This window comes from Bison bison, unplaced genomic scaffold (assembly GCF_000754665.1).
Source record: "Bison bison bison isolate TAMUID 2011002044 unplaced genomic scaffold, Bison_UMD1.0 scf7180017864485, whole genome shotgun sequence".
NCBI lineage: Eukaryota > Metazoa > Chordata > Mammalia > Artiodactyla > Bovidae > Bison > Bison bison.
Genome location: NW_011495045.1, coordinates 6,719,515 through 6,743,927, shown reverse-complemented (window position 1 = coordinate 6,743,927; position 24,413 = coordinate 6,719,515). Strand labels below are relative to the sequence as shown.

Genomic DNA, 24,413 nt, shown 5'->3' with positions numbered 1-24,413 from the left:
AAATGCTAAGCTGTTTCCCAGAGTAGCTTTGCCATTTTGCATTCCCACTAGCAATTATGAAAGTTTCAATTGCTCTGCATACTTACCAGCAGTTGGTATTGCATATTTTTAATTTTACCCATTTTAATAGATGTACAGATGTATCATACCATGGTTTTCATTCTTCAAATGGCCAGTATTGTTGAGCATGTACTGGTAGGCTGCAGTCCATGGGGTCGCAAAGAGTCGGACACGACTGAGCAACTTCACTTTCATTTCATGTACTTACTTGCCATCCATAGATGATGTCTTGCATGAAAATTCTGTTACACATCCTTTAAAAATTGGATTGTTTTCTTACTGTTGACTTTTGGTATTTGACCATTCTAGATTGAATTCATTTGTTGGGCAAATGACATGCAAATATTTTTTTCTCCATCTGGGGCTCATCTTTTTACTTCCTTAACTGTGTTCTACTCAGAACAAAAGTTTTCAATTTTTCTTTAGTCAAGTTTATCAGTTTTTTTTATGGTTCATGCTTTCAGTGTCATATCTAGAAGCTCTTTGTCAAACCCAAGATCATGAATGTTTTCTGTAATGTCTTGTGAAAGTCTTATATTTTACATTTAGATTTATGACTCCGTTTGAGTTAATTTTCTATATAAAGGGTAAGGTATAGATCTCTGAGGGGGTAGATATGACTGTCCAGTTGTTCTAGTTCCAGTCATTGAAAAAATGAGCCTTTTTGCACTGAATTATTTTTGCACAGTTGTCAAAACTCAATTGACCATACTCCTGTGGGTTTATTTCTGGACTCTTCTGTTCCAAAAATTTGTGTGTCTGGCCTTTCATCAATATAGAACTGTCTTGATTATTGTAGCCTTTTAATCATTCTGAAAAGTGGGTAATGTGAGTATTCCAAATTTGATCTTTCTCAAAATTGTTTTGGCTATTCTAGTTTCTTTCTTTGCATTTCCATAGTGAGCTTAGACTTGGTGTGTTTATAACAAATCCTGCTGGGATTTTGAATGGAATTTTAGAATCAGTTTGTCAGTGTCTACAAAAAAGCCTCCTGGAATAGTGCTTATATGTAAATTTATATATATATAAATTGGGGGAGAACTGACATCTTAACAATATTATCTTTGAGATCATGAACACTTTATCTATTTAGTTTACAATTTATATTATTTACATATGGCATATACAGTGTAGTTTTTCATATATTTTGTTAAATATACCCCTAGCTGTTCAGTTTTTATATATTGCAAATGGCACTAATTTCATCTTTCAATTACTAAGTATACTGAAGTACAGTTAATTTTTCTATAACTTTGTACCATGAGACTTTGCTAAAATCATTTATTCTATTAATTTTTTCATATATATTCCTTTGGATTTTTTACATACATATACAAGTCATGTCATCTGCAATTAAAGGCAGGTTTTTTTTCTGACAAACTGTATGCTTTGTTATTTCTTCCCTCTAGTACAATATTAAGTAAAAATTGCAAAATAAATAGAAATTGTGAGAATAAACACTGTTGCCTTGTTCCCATCATGGCTAAAGTTATTCAGTCTTTCACTGTTATATATTTGTTTGAGGAAGACTCTCCTATTTCTAGTTTGCTAAGAATTTTTATCGTGAATGGTTGTTTTATCAAATGCTTTTACTGCATCTATTGAGATCATCTGGCTGTTTTCTATATTAACACAATGAATTATGTTCATTGACTTTTGAATGTTACAATCAAAATTTACATCGTGTTCTGGTATAAATCCCACTTGGGTCATGATGTAGCAACCATACTCTATATATGCTGGATTCAATTTGCCATTAAAAAAGTGTTATGTGAGTCTGTATTCATGAGGGATATTGACTTGCAGAGTGTTCTTTTCTTGAACTGTCTTTACTTGTGGTAGCAGGGGGATCCTGACTTCTTACAGAATGCATATGGAATCCTCTCTCTCTATTTTCTGGAGTTTGGGCAAGATTGGTATTAGTTCTTTCTGAAACATTTGAAAGAATTTAGGACTTCAGAGTTGCCATTTGAGCCCAGAGATTTCTTCCCGGGAAGGTTTAAGTTATAAATATGATTTCTTTCATTTATATAGGGATGTCAGACTTTCTGTTTTCTCTTGTGCCAGTTTTGGTGGTTTGGTGTGTACAGAGTTGCTCATAATATTCCCTTCTTCGTCTTTTAATGAGTAAGGAGTATACAGTAATGTCCTTTCCCCATCGCTTCTTGGTTATGTGTGTCCTCTCACTTTCTTGATCAGACTAGATACAGACTTAGCTATTTTATGAGATGTTCTTTTAAGCACCACTATTGGTTCCATTTCCTTTCCTTTTTTTCTGCTCTCATCTATACTATTTCCTTCCTTCTGTTTACTTTGGGTTTAATTTACTTTTCCTTTTCTAGCTTTTTAAGGTGAAAACTTAGATCACTGACTTAATGCTTTCTTTTCTGTTACAAGGATTCAAGTCTATCAGTTTCCCTTTAAACTTTCAAAAGTGCATTTAAAAATTTTTGATATGTTGTGGCTATTACTTGGTTGAAAATATGTTAATTTCCTTATGATTTCTTCTTTGTCCCATGGGTTTTTGTTTAGTTTTCAAGTATCTGGGACTTTCCTGGATATTTTATTATTTATTAATTCTGTGATGGTTGGAAAATATACTCTAAGATTCCAAGCTTTTGAAATCTGTAGAGACTATCATGTAGTCTCTCTCGGTGATTGTTCTATATTCATCTTATAAGAGTGTATCCTACCGTTGTTGGGTATAATTTTCTATAAATGTCAGTTAAGTCCAGCAGAATTATAGTGTTGTTAAAAAATTGAATTCCTTATTTTTTTCCTTTGGGTATTCTTATCAGTTACTGAGAGAATACTGTTTCTGCCTTTAATTATCAGTTTTTCTTAATGTGTTTTGAAGCTTTGTTATTAGTTACCTATACACTTATGATTATAATGTCTTCTCCTCATTGACACATAAAATGTCCCTCTTAATTTCTGTAATACTACTGGTTCTTTGAGGTCTGATTTGTCTGATATTCATATAGCCACAGCAGCTTTTTTATACTTCTTGTTTGCATTGTATATCCTTTCTCACCTTCTCGTTGCAACCAGTATATTTGTATGTAAGGTGTATCTCTTATAATTAGCATATAGTTGGAGTTTTTAAATAGACTTCCTTTTTTAGAGCAGTTTTAGGTTCACAGCAAAGTTGAGCAGGAAATAGTTACCTTCTTCACATTCCCTTCACCCGCTCCAACACACACAGCCTCACCCACTGTCAACACTCCAATCTGAGAGTTACAGTGAATCTACATTGACATATGACCTCTCCAAGTCTTTACCGGACGTTAGGTTTCATTCTTGGTGCTGTACATTATGTGGGCTTGACAACTGGCACACTATCCACAACTGGCACACTATCCATCATTATAGTAGCACACAGAGAACTACCCTAAAAATTCTCTGTGCTCCACCTAGTCAATCTTCCCTCCTCTCTACGTGCTGTCAACCCCTGGGCTTTTTACTGTCTCCATAATTTTCACTTCTTCAGACTGTCATATAGTTGGAAAGATTGTCTTCTTTAGAGCTTAGTAATACGCATTTAAGGTTTTTCAGCTACTTTTCATGACTTAATAACATAATTTCTTTTTAACACTGAATAATACTCCATTGTCTGGATATACCACTGTTCACCCATTCACCTACTGAAGGACATCTTGGTTGCTTCCAGTTTCTGCAATTTTAAATAAAACCGCTATAAACATCCATGTATGAGGTTTTGTGTCGACATAATTTTTCAACTCATTTGGGTAAATTCCAAAGAGTGTAATTGATGGATCATATGGAAAGAATATATTTAATTTTGTAAGAAACTGCCAAACTGTTTTCCGCAGAGGCTGTGCAACTTTGCTTTCTGTTTCTCCACATCTTCAATAGTGTTTTGTGCTGTCAGTGTTCTGGATTTTTGCCATTCATATAGATTGTACTGATATCACAATGTTTTAAAATGCAACTCCCTAATGATATATGATGTTAAAAACTCCTTCACATGCTTATTTCCCTTTTGTCTTCTCTGGGAAGGTATGTTTGTTCAGATCTAGTGTCCATTTTTAAGTCAACCTGTTTTCTTATTAAGTTTTAAAGAGTTCTTGTATATTTTGGATAAATAATCCTTTATCAGATATGTTTTTGCAAATACTTTCCCCCAGTCTGTGACTTGTCTCCTCATTTTCTGGGCAGTGTGCTGCACAGAAATCTTTACTTTTAACAAAGTCCAACTTATCACTCCTTTCTTTCATGAATCATGCCTCTGATATTGTATCTGAAAGGTCATTGCCAAACCCAAGGTCATTTAGATTTCTCTACATTTAACTCCTGGATTTTATCTTTTAAGTTTTACAGTTTGCTTTATATTTAGACCGTGGCTCACTTTGAGTTAACTTTTGTGAAAGGTATTAGGTCTAAACTTTTTTTTTTAACAATGAATGTCCAGTTGTTTCAGTACATATTGAAAAGACTGTCTTTGCTCTATTACCTTTGCTCCTTTGTCAAAGATTAGTTGATTACATGTGGATCTTATTTACCTAGTCTGCCTTTTAATTCAAATTTTTAGTTCATTAAGTAATTTCTGATATCTATGGTCAGCAACTTTGCTGTTTGTTTTCTATCTGTCCCATTATTTTTTTCCTCCTATATTCATCCTTTCCTGCCTTCTTCTAGGTTAAATATATCTAATGTCTCATTGTTTTTAAGCCATATTTACGTTATCTTTTTAGTGGTTTCTCTGTTCAGTTTTTTAAAACCTTCCCTCCCCCCCGCCTTTTCAGATTGGCTGTATCTATGGATTTATATTCAAGCTTACTAATCTTTCTTCTCCGATGCCCAATAGCCCATATAATGAGTTTTTCATTTGCTCTTGAATTTACTTCTTGTGTGTTTTGTTACAATTCCTATTTCTCTGCTGAGATACTCTATTTGCTCACTCAATGATCATTTTTCCTTTATGTCCTTGTGTGTGTATGTTAGTTGCTCAGTTGTGTCTGACTATTTGTGATCCCATGGCTTGGCTCCTCTGCCCATGGAATTCTCCAGGAAATGATACTGCAGTGAGTTGCCATTCCCTTCTCCAGGGTATCTTCCCACCCCAGGGATTGAACCTGGGTCTTCTGCATTGCAGGCAGGTTCTTTACCATCTGAGCCTTGAAATTATTTACATTGCTGTTTAAAGTTCTATTAAGTTCTGTTAATTACCAAGTGCTTGGTCATCTGTGGATCTGTTTCTAGTAAATTTTATTTCTTGAATAGGCACATTTTCCTGCTTCTTTGCATTATTAGTAATATTTCATTATGTGGTAGACATTGTGGATAATTTGTAGGAATTTGGATTATGCCATCTTCCTTTAAACAGTATTGAATTTTATCCTTTGTTCAAATGGAACTGTTTGTGCAAACTTAGTCCAGTACAGCCCATTGGACTGGCTGCCTGTTTTTAAAAAATTAAGTTTTATTGGAACTTACTCCTTGCCCGTCTGTTTACAAATTATCTATGGCTGCCTCTGCACTACAATAGTAGGCCTGAGTAGGGTAACATGGGCCATGTGGCTCACAAAACTAAATTATACACAGTAAGTCCCCTATATGTGAACATTCAAGTTGCGAACTTTCAAAGATACAAACATGTCTTGTCACTTAAGTTAGTTCCCATATCTGGCCTACATGTGTAATCCTCTGCAAGTGATTCTGCTTTTGCATATTTTACTGCAAAATACAGTATCTTTATTTTAAGTTTAGGATGTCCAGAAGCAAGCATAAAAGCAGCAGTGATGTAGCTGGTACAGTTAAGAAGCACCAGCTATTGTTACTGTAGTATTGTACTTTTCAAGTAAAAATGTTTTATTTAAAAATATATATATATATTTTATTGAAGTATAGTTGACTCATAATGTTTCAGGTTCACAGCAAAGTGATTCAGTTATACAAATACACATATATTATTTTGAAATTATTTTCCATCATAAGTTATTATAAGATATGGATATAGTTCCCTATGCTCTACTGTAAATCTTTGTTGCTTGTTGTATATCTATTTTTAATTAGAAATCAAAATTATATTCATATTAAATAAAACAATCAAAATGTCATAATTAGGCAAAAATTCATAAGTTTTCTAATATATATTTTACACATTTGTGTATATATATATACATATATATATACACACTTGTGTATATATATATACATATATATATACACACTTGTGTATATATATATACGTATATACACACACACACATATATATATATACACACACACACAAAAGCTTTCCTACTACACTTGTTAAAGGCTTGAGAAAGAACATCAAATAAAAAGAGAAGGAGAAATTGGAGAACATAAACTAAATGAAATGGGAATACTGAATATGAAATAGAAAAAGTAAAACAAACTAGATAAAAATAAAAGATCATCATATAGTCCAGTTGTTTTTAAACATGACTGCTCTTTAGAAACATAATATCTGGAGCTCTGGAGAAAAGCAATACCTGAGCATTTGTATTTTTCAAAAAATTTCAAGATAATTATGATATGCATCTGGATTTTAAAAACTGACTACAGGTTTTTCTATTAGATCCCAGCTTTGGTAATATAAAGCTCTATTATTTTTCTGTTGACCAATCATGATACAGTGGTATTGAGTAATAGTTACATAATCACAATAGTAAAAGATGTTTATCAGTTTTCACAATCAATAGCCAGACAAAAAATAGAAGATAATTATAACTAAGTCATAGTGGGAACATGATTAAGTTAACAATATAAAATAATTACATACAATTGGGGGGGGTCAAGCAGAGTGATGTGGTAAGTTGAACTGCATACATGCACATGTTTTCATCGACTAGTCAAAGTCTTTTGCTTGGTGCATTTAATCCATTTATTTTAAGGTAATTACCGATATGTATGATCCTATTCAGAGAAGGCAATGGAACCCCACTCCAGTACTCTTACCTGGAAAATCCCATGGACGGCGGAACCTGGTAGGCTGCAGTCCATGGGGTCGCTAAGAGTCAGACACGACTGAGTGACTTCCCTTTCACTTTTCACTTTCATGCACTGGAGAAGGAAATGGCAACCCACTCCAGTGTTCTTGCCTGGAGAATCCCAGGGACGGGGGAGCCTGGTGGGCTGCCGTCTGTGGGGTCGCACAGGGTCGGACACAACTGAAGCGACTTAGCAGCAGTAGCAGCATTATCCTATTACCATTTTCTTAATTGTTTTGGGTTTATTTTCGTAGGTCTCTTCCTTCTCTTGGGTTTTTTGCCTAGATAAGTTCCTTTAGCTTTGATTGTAAAGCTGGTTTGGTGGTGCTGAATTCTCTTAACTTTTGCTTGTCTGGAAAGCTTTTGATTTCTCCATCAAATCTGAAGGAGTCTTGCTGGGTAGAGTATTCTTGGTTCTAGGTTCTTCCCTTTCATCACTTTAAATATGCCATGCCATCCCCTTCTGGCTTGTATCATTTCTGTTGAGAATCAGCTGATAGCTTGATGGGAGTTCCCTTGTTGCTTTTAATATTTTATCCCTGTCTTTAGTCTTTGTCAGTTTGATTACTGTGTGTCTCAGTATGTTCTTCCTTGGGTTTATCCTTCCTGGGACTCTCAGTGCTACCTGGACTTGGCTGACTATTTCCTTTCCCATGTTAGGGAAGTCTTCAGCCATTATCTATTCAAATATTTTCTCAGGTCCTCTCTTTTCCTTTTGGGACCCTTATAATGTGAATGTTGATGTGTTTAATGTTGTCCCAGAGGTCTCTTAGGCTGTATTCATTTCTTTTCATTCTTTTTTCTATGTTCTGTCCTGTGGCAGTGATTCTCACCATTCTGTCCTCCCAGTCATTTATCTTTTCTTCTGCCTCAGTTATTCTGCTGTTGATTCCTTCTAGTGTATTATTCATCTGTTTATGTGTTCTTTAGTTCTTCTAGGTCTTTGGTAAACATTTCTTGCATCTTCTCAATCTTTGCCTCCATTCTTTTCCTGAGATCCTGGATCATCTTTACTATCATTATTCTGAATTCTTTTTCTGTAAGATTGCCTATCTCCACTTCATTTAGTTGTTTTTCTGGGATTTTATCTTGTCCATTCATCTAGGACATAACTTTCTGCTTTTTCATCGTGATTAACTTTCTGTAATATGGTTTTTGTTTCAGCAGCTGTGAGACTGTGCTTCTTGCTTCTTCTCTCTGTCCTCTGATGGATGAGGCTAAGAGGTTTGTGTAAGCTTCTTGATTGGAAGGACTGGCATGGGAAAACTAGGTCTTGCTCTGGTGGCCAGGGCCTTGCTCAGTAAAGCTTTTATCTAATTGTCTGCTGATGGGTGGGGTTGCACTCCCTCCCTGGTAGTTGTTTGGCCTGAGGGGTCTACAGGCTCTATGGTAGGGTTAATGGTGAATTCCAAGAGGGTTTACATCCAGGGGGACCTTCCAGTGCCCCGTCCCTGTGGTGAGCCCCTGCCAACCCATGCTCCACAGGAGGCCCTCCAACACTGGCAGGTGGTGTTCAGTCTCCTGTGGGGTCACTGCTCCTCTCCTGTGGGTCTTGGTGCATGCAAAATTTTGTTTGTGCCCTCCAAGACTAGAGTGTCTGTTCCCCTCAGTCCTCTGGAAGGCCTATAATCAAATCCCGCTGGCCCTGAAGGCCAGATTCCCTGAGGAATCCCAGTCCCTTTGTTGGATGCCCAGGCTGGGAAGCTTGACTTGGGGTTCAGAACCTTCACAATAGTGCAAGAACTTGTTTGGTATTATTGTTCTCCAGTCTGTAGGTCACCCACCTAGCAGGTATGAGATTTAATTTTATTGTGATTGCATCCCTCTACCAACTTGCTGCAGCTTCTTAGTCTTTGGACGTGGGGTTTCTTTTTGTGGTAGGTTTCAGCGTCCTCCTATCAATGGTTGTTCAACAGCTATTTGCAATTTTGGTGCTCTCACAAGAGGAGATGAGTACATGTCCTCCTACTCTGCCATTTTCAAAAATGTTTTATTTTTATACACTATTTGTGTGAAAAGTATTATAAACGTTTATTACATACAGTACTACATAGCTGATTGTGTTAATTGGGTACCTAGGCTAACTTTGTTGGGCTTAGGAACAAACTGGACTTACAAATGTGCTCTCAGAATGGAATCTGTTGGTATGCAGGGGACTTACTATATTATCTAGCCCTTTAGTGAAAAGTTTCATTAAACTCTGCTCTAGGGTTCACTCCTAAAGTGTCACATAAAGTAGTAGCTAAATGCCTCAAGTGTTCAGTGAGGTTTCTTCACTTTGGCTGGTGTGGAACTTCAGGAATTCCCTAGCACTATTGAAATTATAGCATCACTGTTCAATTCTAAGTCCCAGAGCAGGTATTCATTTGCTAAGTCTTGCAAATGTTTTCTGTATATACACACCCCAGCCCTCAACCAAACCAGATTTAGGTCTGCTTTTCTGATGCACATCAAAGCTAAGCAACTGACACCAGGTTGTGGTGAAGGACAGCAGTTTTATTGCAAGATGCCTAGTGTGGGGCCAAGCAAGGAGAATAAACAGATCATGGTCAAAATCCCTGAACTCCTTGATGGCTTTAGTCAAGGGGTTTTTGTTTTTAAGAAGCTTTATTACCCATGTTCAGATTAATTAAGGATGCTGTAGTGACAAACATACAGAAACAGTTTAAAACATAGTCATTAAATAGAAAAGCATCAAATTTATTTTTTATCATTGGACATTTTGTCTTTAAGTTTTTATTTTACATTGGGGTAAAGTTAATTAACAATATGTTATTTTCAGGTTATAGTGAAGTGATAAAGTGATTCAGTTATACATATACAGGTATATATTTTTTAAGTTTTTTTTTTTTTTTTAAGGCAGGGTGAGGGAGACAGTCTTGGGATGTGTGATCACCTCATGGACATCCTTCTAATTGGTTAGTGGTGAGGTAACTAGGTGGCACTTTGGAGTTAATATCATCAACCTTCTGGTTCCACCCAGTCTGGGGTCTGCATGCTGGTGGTCAGCAGACAGTTAACGTCCTTCACCTGGTGGTTTTAGTATCTGCAAAGCAAGAATATGGCTCAAGGTATTATCTATAGCACTTGAAGAGGAACTAAAGATCCTTGACCTTTTTTCACGGCTATTATTATTTTGTCTTGCTTGACTGTTTTCCTTTGTTTCTGCATTTGTTCTTTGGAACTCAGAGAAGGGCTTAGAAAAGGCAGAGGACCCACGGGTCTCTCCCGAGGAAGGCCCTGCAGGGTCCTGCTTGGTTTTAGTGAGACCTCATGCAAATTTCTTCCTCCCTCCAAACTCCTTTTTCTCTTGAATTCTCTTGTAATTTCATCTGCTTCAGTAATTCAGTCTCTGCCTCTGTAACACAGCAGAATTGCCACTCTGCTTGGACTCAACCTTCTAGTGTTAAATGCTGGAAGATGCCCCAGGCAGAATCTCAAGATGATTCCTTTTTTTCTTGGTGAACCTGGCTGAAGGTTTATCAATTTTATATTTTCAGGAAGCCAGCTGTTTTTTTCGATTGATTTTTCTTTTTTTTTTTTTTGGTTCTCTTTCATTTATCTCTGCTCTGGTTTTTATGATTTCTACTAACTGGGTTTTGTTTGTTCTTTCTCTAGTTGCTCTAGGTGTAAGGTTAGGTTTGTTTCCTGATGTAAAATTGTATGGCTATAAACTTCCTCTTAGAACTGCTTTTCCTGCATCCCATAGGCTTTGGGTCATTGTGGCTTTTGTTTTCATTTGTCTCTAGGTATTTTCTCTGATTTCTTCAGTGATCTATTGATTTTTTAGTAGCATACTGTTTAGCCTCCACGTGTTTGTGTTTTTTACAAGTTTTTTCTTGTAGTTGATTTCTAATCTCATAGTGTTGTGGTCAGAAAAGCTGCTTAATATGATTTCCATTTTCCTAAACAAGTTTGCTTTGTGGCCCAGCATGTGATCAATCCTGGAGAATGCTCCATGTGCACTTAAAAAGAGTGTGTATTCTGCTTTTGAATAGAATGCTCTTTAAATATCAATTATCTCCATCTAGTCTGATATGTCACTTAAGGCCTGTGTTTCCCTATTGATTTTCTGTCTGGTCTGTTGATGAAAGTAGGCCATTAAAATCTCCCACTCTTATTGTTACTGGCAATTTCTACTTTTATAGCTGTTAGGAGCACCTGAATATATAAGGCAAATACTATTTTGGGTGCATATGTGTTTATACTTGTTATATCTCCTTTGATTGATCCCTTTATCATTATGTAGTGTCCTTTGTCTCTTGTAACAGTCTTTCTAGTCTATTTTATCTGACAAGTATTGCTCCTCCAGCTTTCTTTTGATTTCTATTTGCATGGAATATCTTTTTCCCTCCCCTCACTTACAGACTGTATGTGTCCCTAAATCTGAAGTGAGATTCCTGTAGACAGCATATATAAAGGTCCTGCTTTTTTAAATCCATTCAGCCAATATAGTTCTTTTAGTTGGAATGTTTGATCCATTTACCTTTAGGTAATTATCAATATATATGGTTCTTATGGCCATTTTGTTAATTGTGGTGGATTTTTTTTTTTCATTTTTTTTTTTTCCCTCCCCTTCCTCTTGTTCTTTTCTCTTGTGACTTTTAGTACTGTATTTGGATTCCTTTGTGTGTGAGTGAATTTATTGTAGATATTTGGTTTGCAGTTATCATGAGGTTTTGATATAGCACTCTATATATAAACAAGATTGTCTTAAGTTACTGGTCTTTTAATTTCAAATACATTTCCAGTATCCTGCATTTGTACCCTCTTCACAATTGCTAGTTGTGATACTGTATTTGTGTCGGATGATTTCCTACCTTTACTGTATGTTCGCCTTTACCAATGAGCTTTTCCATTCATAGTATTCTCGTTTCTAGTTGTGGCCTTTTTTTCTTTCCTGCTTAAAGAAGTTCCTTTAGTGTGTTACAAATCTGGTTTGATAGTGTCAAATTCTTTTTGCTTTTGTTTGTCCGTAAAACTTTTTTGATTTCTCTGTCAAATCTGAATGGAGAGACTTTCTGGGTAGAATATTCTTGGTTGAAGGTTCTTCCCTTTCATCACTGTAAATCTGTCGTGCCATGCCCTTCTGGCCTGCAAGGTTTCTGCTGAAAAACTTTATGGGAATTGCCTTGTATATTATTTGTTGCTTTTCCCTTGTTTTAGTATTTTCTTTCTTTGATTCCCACCATTCTGTCTTCCAACTCACACTTATCCATTTTTCTGCCCATTTATTCTGATGATTTATTCTCATGTATTTTCAGTTATTGTCATTGTTCATCTCTTTAGATCTTCTAGCTCTTTATTAAACATGTATGTATCTTCTTGTACTGTGCCTCCATTCTTTTCCTGAGACTTCGGATCATCTGTACTGTCATTACTCTGAATTCTTTATTTGTGGGTAGACTACCTAGCTTTACTTCCCTTGGTTGTTGTTTAGGGCTTTTATCTTGTTCATTGTCTGTGACATATTCCTGTGCCATCTCCACTGTGTCTGACTTTCTGCGATTGCCCTTTCCATTTCACAAGCTGCAGGGCTGTAGTTCCTCTTGCTCCTGCTGTCTGCCTCCTGGGGCATGAGGCCAGTCTAAGAGCTTGTGCAGGCTTCCTGGTGGGAGGGACTAGTTCCTGTCCATTGGTGGGCAGGGCTATTTCCAAGGATGTGTTTAGCTGGCAGTTATGGGCTCATGAAGACTTTAGGCAGCCTGTCTGCTGATGAGTGGGTCTGTGCTCCCACCCTGTTGGTTGTCTGCCTTGAGGGTTCCCAGTACTGGAACGTATAGGGTCTGGGGTGGGGCCAGGTTTTGGGGAGAAAATGGCCACCTCTGAACTTCCCTCATGGCTCAGCCAGTAAGGAGTCTGTCTGCAATGCAGGAGACCTGGGTTTGATCCCTGGGTTGGGATGATTCCCTGGAGAAGGAAATGGCAACCCACTCTAGTATTCTTGCCTGGAAAATCCCATGGACAGAGGAGTCTGGCAGGCAGCAGTTCATTGGGTCACAAAGAGTCAGACACGACTGAACAACTTCACTTCTCTTCTTCACTTCTCTCTATGGCCACCTCCAGGAGAGCTCATTGTTGTTCTTCAGTCATTCAGTTGTGTCCAACTCTTTGCGACCCCATGGACTGCAGCATTCCAGGCTTCCCTGTCCTTCACTATCTTCTGGAGTTTGCTAAAACTCATACGCATTGAGTCGGTGATGCCATCCAAACATCTCATCCTCTGTTGTCTCCTTCTCCTCTTGCCTTCAATCTTTCTCAGCATCTCACCTGGCCAAAGGAGTTCATACCAGTGAGTTTTCCCCAGGATTATGCCCACCAGTGTTCTTGTCCCTGCGGTGAACTACAACCAAAGGCTATATATCGTTTGCTGAACCCTGGTGTACATAAAAAAAAAATCTAAGGTAACAACAGTTTGACTCTTTTCAGTTTTATAAAAGTTTCATGATCTTGAAAAAATGTTTCCTATTTCTTAATTGCCAGTTTTGAATGATTATCTTTTCTATTGATAAGATAAAGCTGTTGATACCTTAGTAAAGTAGTAAAGATTTGTTTCTACTTGCTACCTAATTGGGGACAATTTGCATTATATGACTTCAAAATGAAATTTACCTTCTCTTGACAGATAAAACACTACATGTGAAGATTGGTGAAAGGGAATATTGATTTCTGAAGTGTCCTGGAGAGGAAAAACACTGGTCAGTATCAAGTGGACAATGCTTGGTGTTTTCCAAAGATGCTATTGAAGTAGTCTTTGCTACTGCTTCCCTTCACTCAGTCAGAGCTCTTCATAACATGGGCTGCATGAAATCAAAACAAACTTTTCCATTTCCCACCACACTTGAGAGTGAGAAGAGGCATGTGAGTGAAGAAAACTTTATGCCTGAAGAGAAATTTCTACCCAGGATACCTTCTCTAGTTAATGTCAAAGAGGAAGTGAAGGAACCCCCAGGGCCTCAAATTGTGGTCTTCGAATTTGCACAGCACCTGTCCCAGGAAATCTTGAGTGATGCCTTGCAGCAGTGGGCAGGCAACAACCTCAAGTACTATGACATCCCATATATTGAGAGTGAAGGGCCTTGATTCTATGTGTAGGATGACAACACTTTCTTGAACTGTGGATAAAGTTGGTGCTAGTTTAAATACATGAAACAATAGCAGAAACTGGTGTGAATAAATACAAATAACTTCATCTGGGTGTAAAGAAAAATATTACAATAGCTTCAAGAGTCTAATACCTAAAATGAAGTGTTTTAAGCAGTTCTACATTAACAGCAGTTTCTCTCTGCTTGGTCTTGGATTTGAGTCATTAAAGGTTTAAATGTAAGTCCTCTGGAGCCACAGGAATCAATCAGCTGTGTGTCACACCACTTCCTTCCAGAGGCAGTAATGCCATCACCAAAGAAGTAAGAATTTTAAAAGCACCTTGGGTTTACAAAATAACTGTCAATTTAAACAAAACCCGCAAGGTACGAAAGGATTTTTCTTGAAATGCCTGGGTAAGGGAATGGCACTCAAGCCAGAGTGGTTAACGATGGGTTTGTTTGTCAAAACCTTTTGGGTCAAGGTTTGGATCCCTCCTTAACACAAATGGTCAAACATAAGAAAGCAACCCATGTGGAAGAGGTCTACCATGAACCCTGTCCTTAATTAAATATTTACTTTTGTAGATGAAAAGCATAACTATCACCTGGATAGTTAGTCAGGGCCCTAACTAATCACAGCTGTTATTGGATGATTCAGACTTTGCATATAAGCATCTTAACGAGATACAATTTATAGAAGTCATGACAATGTTTACTGCACTCAATTAGGTAGCCCAGTGATATTACTATATAAGAAAACAAGCATGCATAGCTTTTATAAACAGCAATCCAAAAAACTAAAGTAACAGAAACCCTAGCTGGTGAGGTAGGAAGAAGAACCTGGTCTCAGTGCTGCATGTGTGTTAAGTTTTACTGTCTCACAGATATAAGGGATTGGTACATGGACAGGCACCATTCAGATTACTATTCGGATTATGCATGAGATTTATAGTTATTACAAAAGATCAAATACTCCTCTAAAGGAAATATTCACATGTATATTTTTACTGGTAAAAAAGCCCATGGGGGCATTTACAGCCATATACTATACTATTTTCATAAATTTGGCTTTTTGGGGAAGTTTTCTGAAAAAAAAAATTAGTTTAAGATAGTGACAGAAAATTCAGGAAAGCAGAAAGAAGATACCAAGAAGACATAACTTGCAAGAAAACTGATACATTATAAGATCCTTTTACTAAGATACAGTAGACCCTTATAATCAAAAATAAAGAAAGGCAGAAAAAAGCTTGTGACCTCTAATGACATAAATGTATATGACCTTATGAGCAAGCAGAATTGTGACCTCTAGTTTTAGCATTATACTTTGAAGCCCACAGTCAAACAGACTAAATTCTCCAAGGTAAATGGGCAAAGAAAATTTTTCAAAGTGACAGGCGTGTCATCTTTCATTGCATTTGTACAACTGGTCATTTAACCCTCACCTGCTCCCAGGGTTTGTACTGTACTGTTGTACTTATAATCTAGCAACAGAAACAGAAGAACTACCACCCTGTTCATACAAAGATCTGAAGTCACAAGGCTAAGAATAGAAAGTTCCCAAAACATGCAAAACATTTCCAGCTCATGAAGAAAAATTTAGTTTTATGAGTGTTTATACTAATAACTCAGACAAAAGCCTAGATGTCATTTTTCATTCATTTTATATCTCACATCATATACTTTCACTACAAGGTCATTGCTGTTTAAAAGATATAAGTATATAAGATAATACATATTATGGTGAGAACACAAAGCCATATGAAAGTGCATTACACTAGATTTTTCAGCATACATAGGGATATAGACTAGTAGGCTTTGATTACACCTAAATATTTTAACCTCAGGTTCCTCCTTTGCCCTGGCCTTTACTTTCTAGGGGAGTAATACAACGATGTCTGCCAGATCGTAATCTAGCTAGAAGCCTAATCTCTGTTGCCACCCTCTCTGATTCTATGGCTTTGTCACTGAGCACCACCTCCTCGCTCCCAACTCATTTTAACAGAGTTATAGTAGCTTGTGACACAGAGACTTAAAGCTTGTATAGTCAGTGAGTTAGTGGATAAACCATGTTGGGGGCAGGCAGGAAACAGCTAGATCAAATGTACTGCATATGACTGTTATCAAGATATAGTTTGGTGTGATGGCAAAATAAACGAGAACATCTTTGACAGGATAATTCCATTTCTAACCTGCCTTAATATTTAAATATCAGATTTCCTCCATTTGAAGGTCTTTCATGAACAAAGTAGAAAGGCTGTTTGAGAAGGAAGGAGACAGACATTAAGAAGACAAGACTGAAAGAATTATTAGCTACTGGACCTGAAAACATTTGTTCAAACTTAGATCACAAACACGAAGAAATAAGAACAGTGACCAAACTATAAGGGAAAGAAAAGCGGGGGAAAGAGGGACCAAGAAACAACACTCCCATCAGGCTCTAAAAACAAGCTTCCAGTATTGCTATTTGAGGGCAAGACCTGCCCCCGCTCCCACACCACTCCATTGGTTACCACATGACACGTGCAAAACCATTCAATCTTTTACCTCAAAAACACCCGGTGGAGGGGGAGATGAATGCCAGCAGATGACAGAGTACCTGCAGGGGCAGCTGTAGAAGCAGCAGATGAGCGGAGAAGAGGCACCAGTTCCTCACTTAAAGCCCACACACCCACAGACGCACTCTCACTGCTCCCTTCCCCATGCAGCCTCTCTTCAGTGCTAGTCACCACCTTTTATGCCCAGGCCTTTGATCCGAGACCTCTCCACTTTGTTGCCTTATCAGTTCTTTGCAAACCACCTATGGTTATTAGCACTTAAAGCACAATTTTGAAGGGGATAAATGTGATCTTAGTCCCAAAGGAATCGTTTGTGTCAAACTGCCTTATTAGTATTAAAGAGAGACATGCTGAATGAATCAAGTAGCATGACACGTGTATAGCCCACTCGGTATCATTGGCATTTTATGAGATAGGGGAACTATACTTTTGTAATTATATATTTTTAGAAATCAGAAGTTAAGAGATAAATTATAATATCAAGGAACAGTAATTTAAAAACAAAGTTCTAACAAATAAATGGCTTGCTTAATCATAATTCCCTCATCCTGTATCTTTGTGACCAAACTGGACATGTCTTCCCTGCAGCAGTGGACATGAGCTCAAACGTACTCCCTACATCCTGGAATGACATTTGTTAGCAAATTCTCTTCACTGTAAGACTTACCTATGAAATGGTATATTTTTTCCAATTATTTTTGTGAAAACACTTTTCCTAACTGTACAATAAAAGTCCAGTTGCAATTAACTAGTTATGAGTTCTTGTTTAATTGATGCAAGCAAGTGCTTTTTCCCATTGTGTGATTTAAAATTTTTTAACATAAAGGACTTAACATTTTTTGCATTTCTAGCAAATACAAAGAAAATAAAGATCCATTTATACAAAATATTTTCCTAGATCATTTGCATCCACATTTAGGAGCTTTAAAAATATAAATATAGGACTTCCCTTGTGGTCCAATGGCTAAGAATCCATGCGTCAAATGCAGAGGGCATGGGTTTGATCCCTGGTGGGGGAAGAGCCCTCATGCAGTGGTGGGCAGCCAAAACAAACAAAAAGAATATAAATGTAAACATGTTCATTCATTACTATGGCATCTTTTTTCCAAATATGTTCCTAATTTTGGGGGAGGGGAGTGATGATTCATGTTAAATATATTGAGAACAGAAAATGTAAGGCAAATCCTTCTGGACTGCAATTTTCTCATCTATGAAAAGAGTGCTGGATATAATCTTTGTCTTTTTCAGTTCTGCCTGCTTTTCAGTTTTCAAAACCAAAGTTCTCTTAGTTTCTGAGGGGTTTGGAATGAAGGAAAAACTGAACCAAGTTATAAAATAAATTATAAGCTAATCTTTAAAAATGATTCTTACCTAGACATTAACGTCCCAAGTCTGGGACATCCACAATTGTGTTGTTGTTCACTCAGTCGTGTCCAATTCTTTGTGACCCCATGGACAGCAGCACGCCAGGCTTCCCTGTCCTTCACCATATCCTGGAGTCTTCTCAAACTCAGGACCATTGAGTCAATGATGCCATCTGACCATCGCACCCTCCATCGCCCCCTTTTCCTCCTGTCCTCAGTCTTTCCAAGCACCAGGGTCTTTTCATATAAGTCGGCTTTTCATATAAGTCGGCTTTTCACAACAGGTGGCCAAAGTATTGGAGCTTTAGCTTCAGCATCAGTCCTTCCAATGAATATTCAGGGTTGATTTCGTTTAGACTGACTGGTTTGATCTCCTTACTGTCCAAGGGACTCTCAAGAGTCTTTTCCAGCACCACAGTTCAAAAGCATTAGTTCTTTGGCACTCAGCCTTCTTTATGGTCCAACTCTCACATCCATACGTAACTACTGAAAAAACCTTAGCTTTGACAGTTGTGTACCTTAAACTCATTTTGTCAACAGTAGCAATTACTGAAGGTATTTCACAGAACAAAAGGGTTTCAAGTATTTTCTTGAAACCAGAAGGTTTTCAAGTTTTTTATCCTGATTTGAACTACTGTAAGGATAAATTACTGTTATCACACCAAAGTCTGATGTAAATTGCACAGTGTCTATCTTAAGAGATAAGAATTTTCTAATACCTCATTCTGCCAGATTAGCAAATATTGCAAGCAACAAGAAATAATGCTTTTACTTTCACCATAGGAAGGGATTCTGATTAACTTCAGGGAAGGCCAAGGCTGAGTTAATAATGAAGAGACAATCTCATAATAACCTTTTTCTCTCTGCTTGAGATTTCTAATGTTATAAAAGGAACACTTTAGCTACAGTAACTCGGAATTCTTTAAAATAGATTTTTATACTATGAAATTCTATGAAGTGTTAACAAAGTATCCAAAAAACATTTTATAACCTACATATAAGTTTACTTAACATTAAACTTAACATTAAAAGCTTACTCCTTGGAAGGAAAGTTATGACCAACCTAGACAGCATATTAAAAAGCAGAGACATTACTTTGCCAACAAAGGTCCGTCTAGTCAAGTCTATGGTTTTCCTAGTGATCATGTATGGATGTGAGAGTTGGACTATAAAGAAACCTGAGCACCGAAGAATTGATGCTTTTGAACTGTGGTGTTGGAGAAGACTCTTGAGAGTCCCTTGGACTGCAAGGAGATCCAGCCAGTCCATCCTAAAGGAAATCAGTCCTGAATATTCATTGGAAGGACTGATGCTGAAGCTGAAAACTCCAATACTTTGGCCACTTGATGCGAAGAGCTGACTCATTGGAAAAGACCCTGATGGTGGGAAAGACTGAGGGCAGGAGGAGAAGGGGATGACAGAGGATGAGATGGCTGGATGGCATCACCGACAATGGACGTGAGCATGGCTAAACTCCGGGAGTTGGTGATGGACAGGGAGGCCTGCCGTGTCCATAACATAAAATTCCCATTTCAGTTAGATATGCTAACTCAGGAATCTCTAAAGACCTTCAAATTTTTCCATCTTTTAAAATAGAGGTTGGCAAACTTCTTGTGAAAAGGACGAGACTTAAGTAAATATTTTAGGCTTTGCAGGCCTTACAATCTCTACTGCAACTACTCAAAACAGCCATAGATATGTAAACAGATGAGTAAAACCATGTTCCAATAAAGTTTTATTTATAGACAATGATATTTGAATTTCATGTAATTTTCACATGCCATGCTATATTGGTCTTTGATTTCTTTTCTCCCAAATTTAAAAATGCAAAAACCATTCTTAGCTGAGCGATATATAAAAAAACAGGCAGGAGGTTGGCTTTGGCCCATGTGCCATAGTTTGGCAACCTCTGCTCCAAAATAATATTTTAAAAATCCAATCATTTCAAAATTTCAAATCATTACTTCCCAGAGATTTGAAGTAATCATTCAAATCTTCATCAGTAACTTCTTTTAGGTCAGCTGGTTTCCACTTTGGACTCTGGTCTTTATCTATTAAAACTGTCAAGTAGAGACATAACAAATGTTAATATTTATTTTTTTCTGGTATTACCAGAATTTAACTACTGAATTGACACAAACTGCCTTGGACTAGGCATATTTTTCTACAGCACTTCTTTTTCTGCAAAGTTGAAATTTTTGTATATGTTCCTTCCCCTACTCCCCTTAAATTAAGCCCCCACAGAATGTGGATGATGACCTAACATGCTAAGCCTGATGCTTCTAACTTGAATACAGCCTACTGAACTAATCCAGTGATTTAAGCCTTCAAACTTTTTCTAATAAAATCATAAATGAAATCTCTGCTGTAAAAGAGCTAAAACCAGAGTTGGTGTGGTTTGAAGGGAAGGCAGGGGAGGGTGGAGGGCCCAGATCTGTCTTCTAACCTCTACACTGAACTGAGAAGAAAATTACTTAAGGTACAGGGAAAGAGACTTTATGCATAATTAATATGCATACTGCTGTTTTGCTGAATCATCTAGCTCACACTGAATTAAAACACCAGACCACCTCAGGTTATCACGAGAAGCTCTACTTCTCTTATTTCAAGTATAGTCATCACTTAGCATAGCCACACAGAATCCCCACAGGATTTTAAGTATGAAGCAATCCATAACCTCCTTCTAAAAGGGAGGAAAATGTCAGTTTCCTGGTTGTGATCACATACTACAGTTATACAAATGTTACCATTTGGGAAACTGGGTGGAGGGTATGGAGGACCTCTCCATATTATTTCTCACAACTACATGTAAATCTACAATTATCTCAAATATTAAAAAAAAGAGAATGAGCTGTGGTAGGGAATTTCAACCACGCTTAGATTGTGCATAATTCTTGTGAGGAATGAAAATTAAATTTAAACATACAAGGCCAACCAGCCAACATTAAAAAATGAGTTTATCACTAAAAGGCTAAATAATTAAAGAAGCAATCTGTGGCAGATTCATTTTGATATTTGGCAAAACTAATACAATTATGTAAAGTTTAAAAATAAAATAAAATTAGAAAAAAAAAAAAAAAGAAGCAATCTGGGAACCAAAGGCAGCAGGCTGCCTCAGGAGATAGAGGGAAGGGGGATTTATGCATAATTAAATGTGGATACTGGAGGGTTCCAAGGTTTGGCTGCCTGACTACAGGATTCCAGTATCTGATCAGTGGTGATACTGAACACTGATGCTATGATCCCAGCCAATTTGAAAGTTTTACATTCCCTGGACAGAGTAAATAAAAACAATCCTGGAACATTCTTTCTACAACAATCTCTTTTAAGCTCTCAAGTCAATGCTATATACCTTCTTAACAGTCTACTGAAGGACAAAAGCAAAGAGAATATTAATCAAATCTTCAATGTTACTTAATTTTAAACAACATTTTTAATCCAGCACAGATAAAACATTCTTGCCATGTAGGAAACAGGTTTTTCAGAAGGTTTCATGAGGTACCCACTCAAAACTCTAGTTGGTAACTCTCCAGCAAATCTGAATTAATCCTTTTAAAATTCTTTTCTGTAAGTTCTAAAGGAAGAAGTTTATTCTAGATGTTAAGAGCATTTCTGACAACCATTCCTCTAATTTGGTAGTTTAATTAATCTGCTAACATACTTTATAATTAGCAAATTGTAACAAACATTTGGTTATGCAAGAACATTTTAACAGTTTTACTCAGAATAGATACTGCTTTCTGAATAAAGAGGTTATGCTGAAAGATGAGGGTGCATACTTACTCTTCATTAAAAAGGAGCTTGATAAGCCCCTGCCCTGTGAATTAGAACTTTGATGTCACTTGGTTTCAGTCCTTTTTCCTTAAAATATCTAACGGTATACCTAAAAATAATACCTTTCTTTTTTAAGTTAAGAAGGGCTTCTATTAACATACATTGAATACTTTAGCAGCATAGCCCAAGTAGCACACTGCTGCTGCTGCTGCTAAGTCGCTTCAGTTGTGTCCGACTCTGTGTGACGCCACAGACGGCAGGCCACCAGGCTCCCCTGTCCCTGAGATTCTCCAGGCAAGAACACTGGGGTGGATTGCCATTTCCTTCTCCAATGCAGGAAAGTCAAAAGTGAAAGGGAAGTCGCTCAGTAGTGTCCGACTCTTCGTGACCCCATGGACTGCAGCCCACCAGGCTCCTCTGCCCTTGGGATTTTCCAGGCAAGAGTACTGGAGTGGGGTGCCATTGCCTTCTCCGAAGTAGCACACAGGTCCTCCTCAAATCAGAGGTCTAAGCTCTGATCCACATGCAGCAAGAATTTGCAGGGAATCAGTGGAATGAATGTATGTTTTCTATAAAACATATAACCATCTCTTCTGATTCAGCTCCATGTGTTCTCTAAAAGGATTTTTTATTTCTTATACTATATCATGCCAGAAATGAAGAGAATTCTACCATAGTGACCAGTGTTTACTGAAGCTTACCGCTCAAAGAATATAACCTTTTATTCAGATAAAGTATATCCAGAGTCTGTACTATATTAAAGTGATAAATAAAAACACAAGAAAGGTAGATATGTGAAATACATGCAGAGGGAAATAACTCATTTTATACAACATAAATGACAGCTATTATTTATAGGGATATGAGCTCATACATAAAAAAATGATTGCAAATTTGCTAGAACAAAAATCAATTGCTTGTTTTTTCTTAATATTCTGATTGAAGATGACAAGCAAAAATAGGAATTAATACCATTTGCAGATGCTGTGAATTATGTCATGCAGTTTTTTCTCAAGGCAATGTTGAGCTGCTAGGTACAGGCAAAGTGGTAGATGGCAGGGTTCACCATGGCCGGGGTTTCACCAAGGCGGGACAAAAGAAGAGCAGGGACCTCAGGGCTTTTTGCAAGAGAACAAAGGCACCTTTCAAAGGCTTCAGCTGCAGAATGAGTTGACAAACCCACACTGCACTCAGCCAAGGTAGTCCGTGTGACTGCTAGGAGCAGGATTACTTCTTACATATAAATTAGGGAGCAGTGACAAGGCTACTGGAAATTTTAAAACAATTTTGGTTTCAAAGATTGATCTTCCCTCATATGCCAGTTGGTAATATTAAAATTTTTTTTCAATCTTTACAAAAGTTTGATTTTCACTAATAAAACAACTGTCTTTTTTAAACAATATATGCTCAAAAATCCCGTTTCCATAATAGCCAGGAAGGAAACAAGTGTCACTTACCTGCCCTAACGCCTTCATGAAAGTCATGGCCGTTCTGAAAGAAAATCAAGATTCAAAGAGGAATTTCTGGGCATCCTCCTTCCTGATGAGCCCTGCTCTTCCACCCTCTTTAGTCCCCACTCTCGTGGCCACACCCTGAGCCACGACATTCAGAGACTGGACCACCTCTGATCACCTCCTCCTATTCTTATTTGCTAAGTATCTCCACTGCTTCAAATCCCCGATCTTACTGAGCTCCAGTGACCTATGACTTTCTTACCATTTGTTCTGGCTTCACTTTGCTCTTCATCCAGCCCGGTTTCCCCAGTTATTTAATGCAGTCATTTTTTTCTTGAAAATGCCCTCATCTCCCTCAAGCCCTTTTCTCCCATTTAGTCTATCCTGCCAAAATCTCCACACCAGCTAAACCCTACCATTTATCTCTGCCTGCATTCACACAGCTAAATCTCACTGCAGAAGAACCATACAGCTGTGACTGGCTGCGTAAAAGTCATGAGCACAAATCTCAAAGGCACAGAAAACTGCCTCACAATCCATGCTCTCTTTCCCACTGCTGGATATGACTTCCACTGTCTTCGTCCTCTCAACGTCTACACCTAGGCAAGTTCTACTCTCTACACTAGATTCTCAACTAATGATTTAACCGCCTATATTCTCAGCTAATGACTTAACCTTTATTTTTAAAAAAGAAAGAGAAGCCCTAAGACATGAACATTCTCTTCTTCCCACTATCGAAAAACCTGCAGTCCAACTACAGCTATCTGCACCATGCCTTCCAAGTCCCAACTAAGGCAGAAGGGACCCTCCCCTGCCAAAGGCCAGTCCTCCCCTGCCTTCCCATTCATCTGCCCTCTTCTCAAGGGCTATGCCTGAGAAGGTCTCTCTCTCTCTTTTCCTGGCATGGTCAAGGTACACAGTATAACTCAGTGGTTAAGTACATACACGTCAAATATCTGGGCTCCTCTCCTGGTAACTACGTGACCCTGGGCCAGTAATTTCTCTACTTCCCAGTTTCCTTATATGAAATGATAATACCTCCATCCTGCTGCTAAGCTGCTAAGTCACTTCAGTTGTGTCCGACTCTGTGTGACCTCATAGATGGCAGCCCACCAGGCTCCCCCATCCCTGGGATTCTCCAGGC

At 37.6% G+C, this 24,413-nt stretch overlaps 2 protein-coding genes across 3 annotated transcripts in view; one reads left to right on the top strand and one right to left on the bottom strand.

Annotated features, from left to right (window-relative positions):
* Positions 1-13,750: 13,750 nt before the first annotated feature.
* LOC105005047 (chromosome unknown open reading frame, human C2orf88) lies at positions 13,751-17,425 on the top strand. Its single transcript, XM_010862902.1, has one exon. It carries the CDS (start codon positions 13,833-13,835, stop codon positions 14,118-14,120), a length of 288 nt encoding a protein of 95 aa, XP_010861204.1. The 5' UTR covers positions 13,751-13,832; the 3' UTR covers positions 14,121-17,425.
* A 2,334-nt stretch (positions 17,426-19,759) lies between these two features.
* Positions 19,760-24,413, bottom strand: part of HIBCH (3-hydroxyisobutyryl-CoA hydrolase) — a 116,107-nt gene continuing 111,453 nt past the window's right edge. Inside the window, exons 13-14 of one of the 2 annotated variants that reach the window (XM_010862900.1) lie at positions 23,273-23,306; positions 19,760-20,101 (exon numbers count right to left, since the gene is read on the bottom strand). In XM_010862900.1, coding sequence (XP_010861202.1) covers positions 19,986-20,101; positions 23,273-23,306 — 150 coding nt within the window. In that variant the 3' untranslated portion in view covers positions 19,760-19,985. The remainder of the gene's footprint in view (positions 20,102-23,272; positions 23,307-24,413) is intronic. The other variant, XM_010862901.1, reaches the window with a different exon arrangement.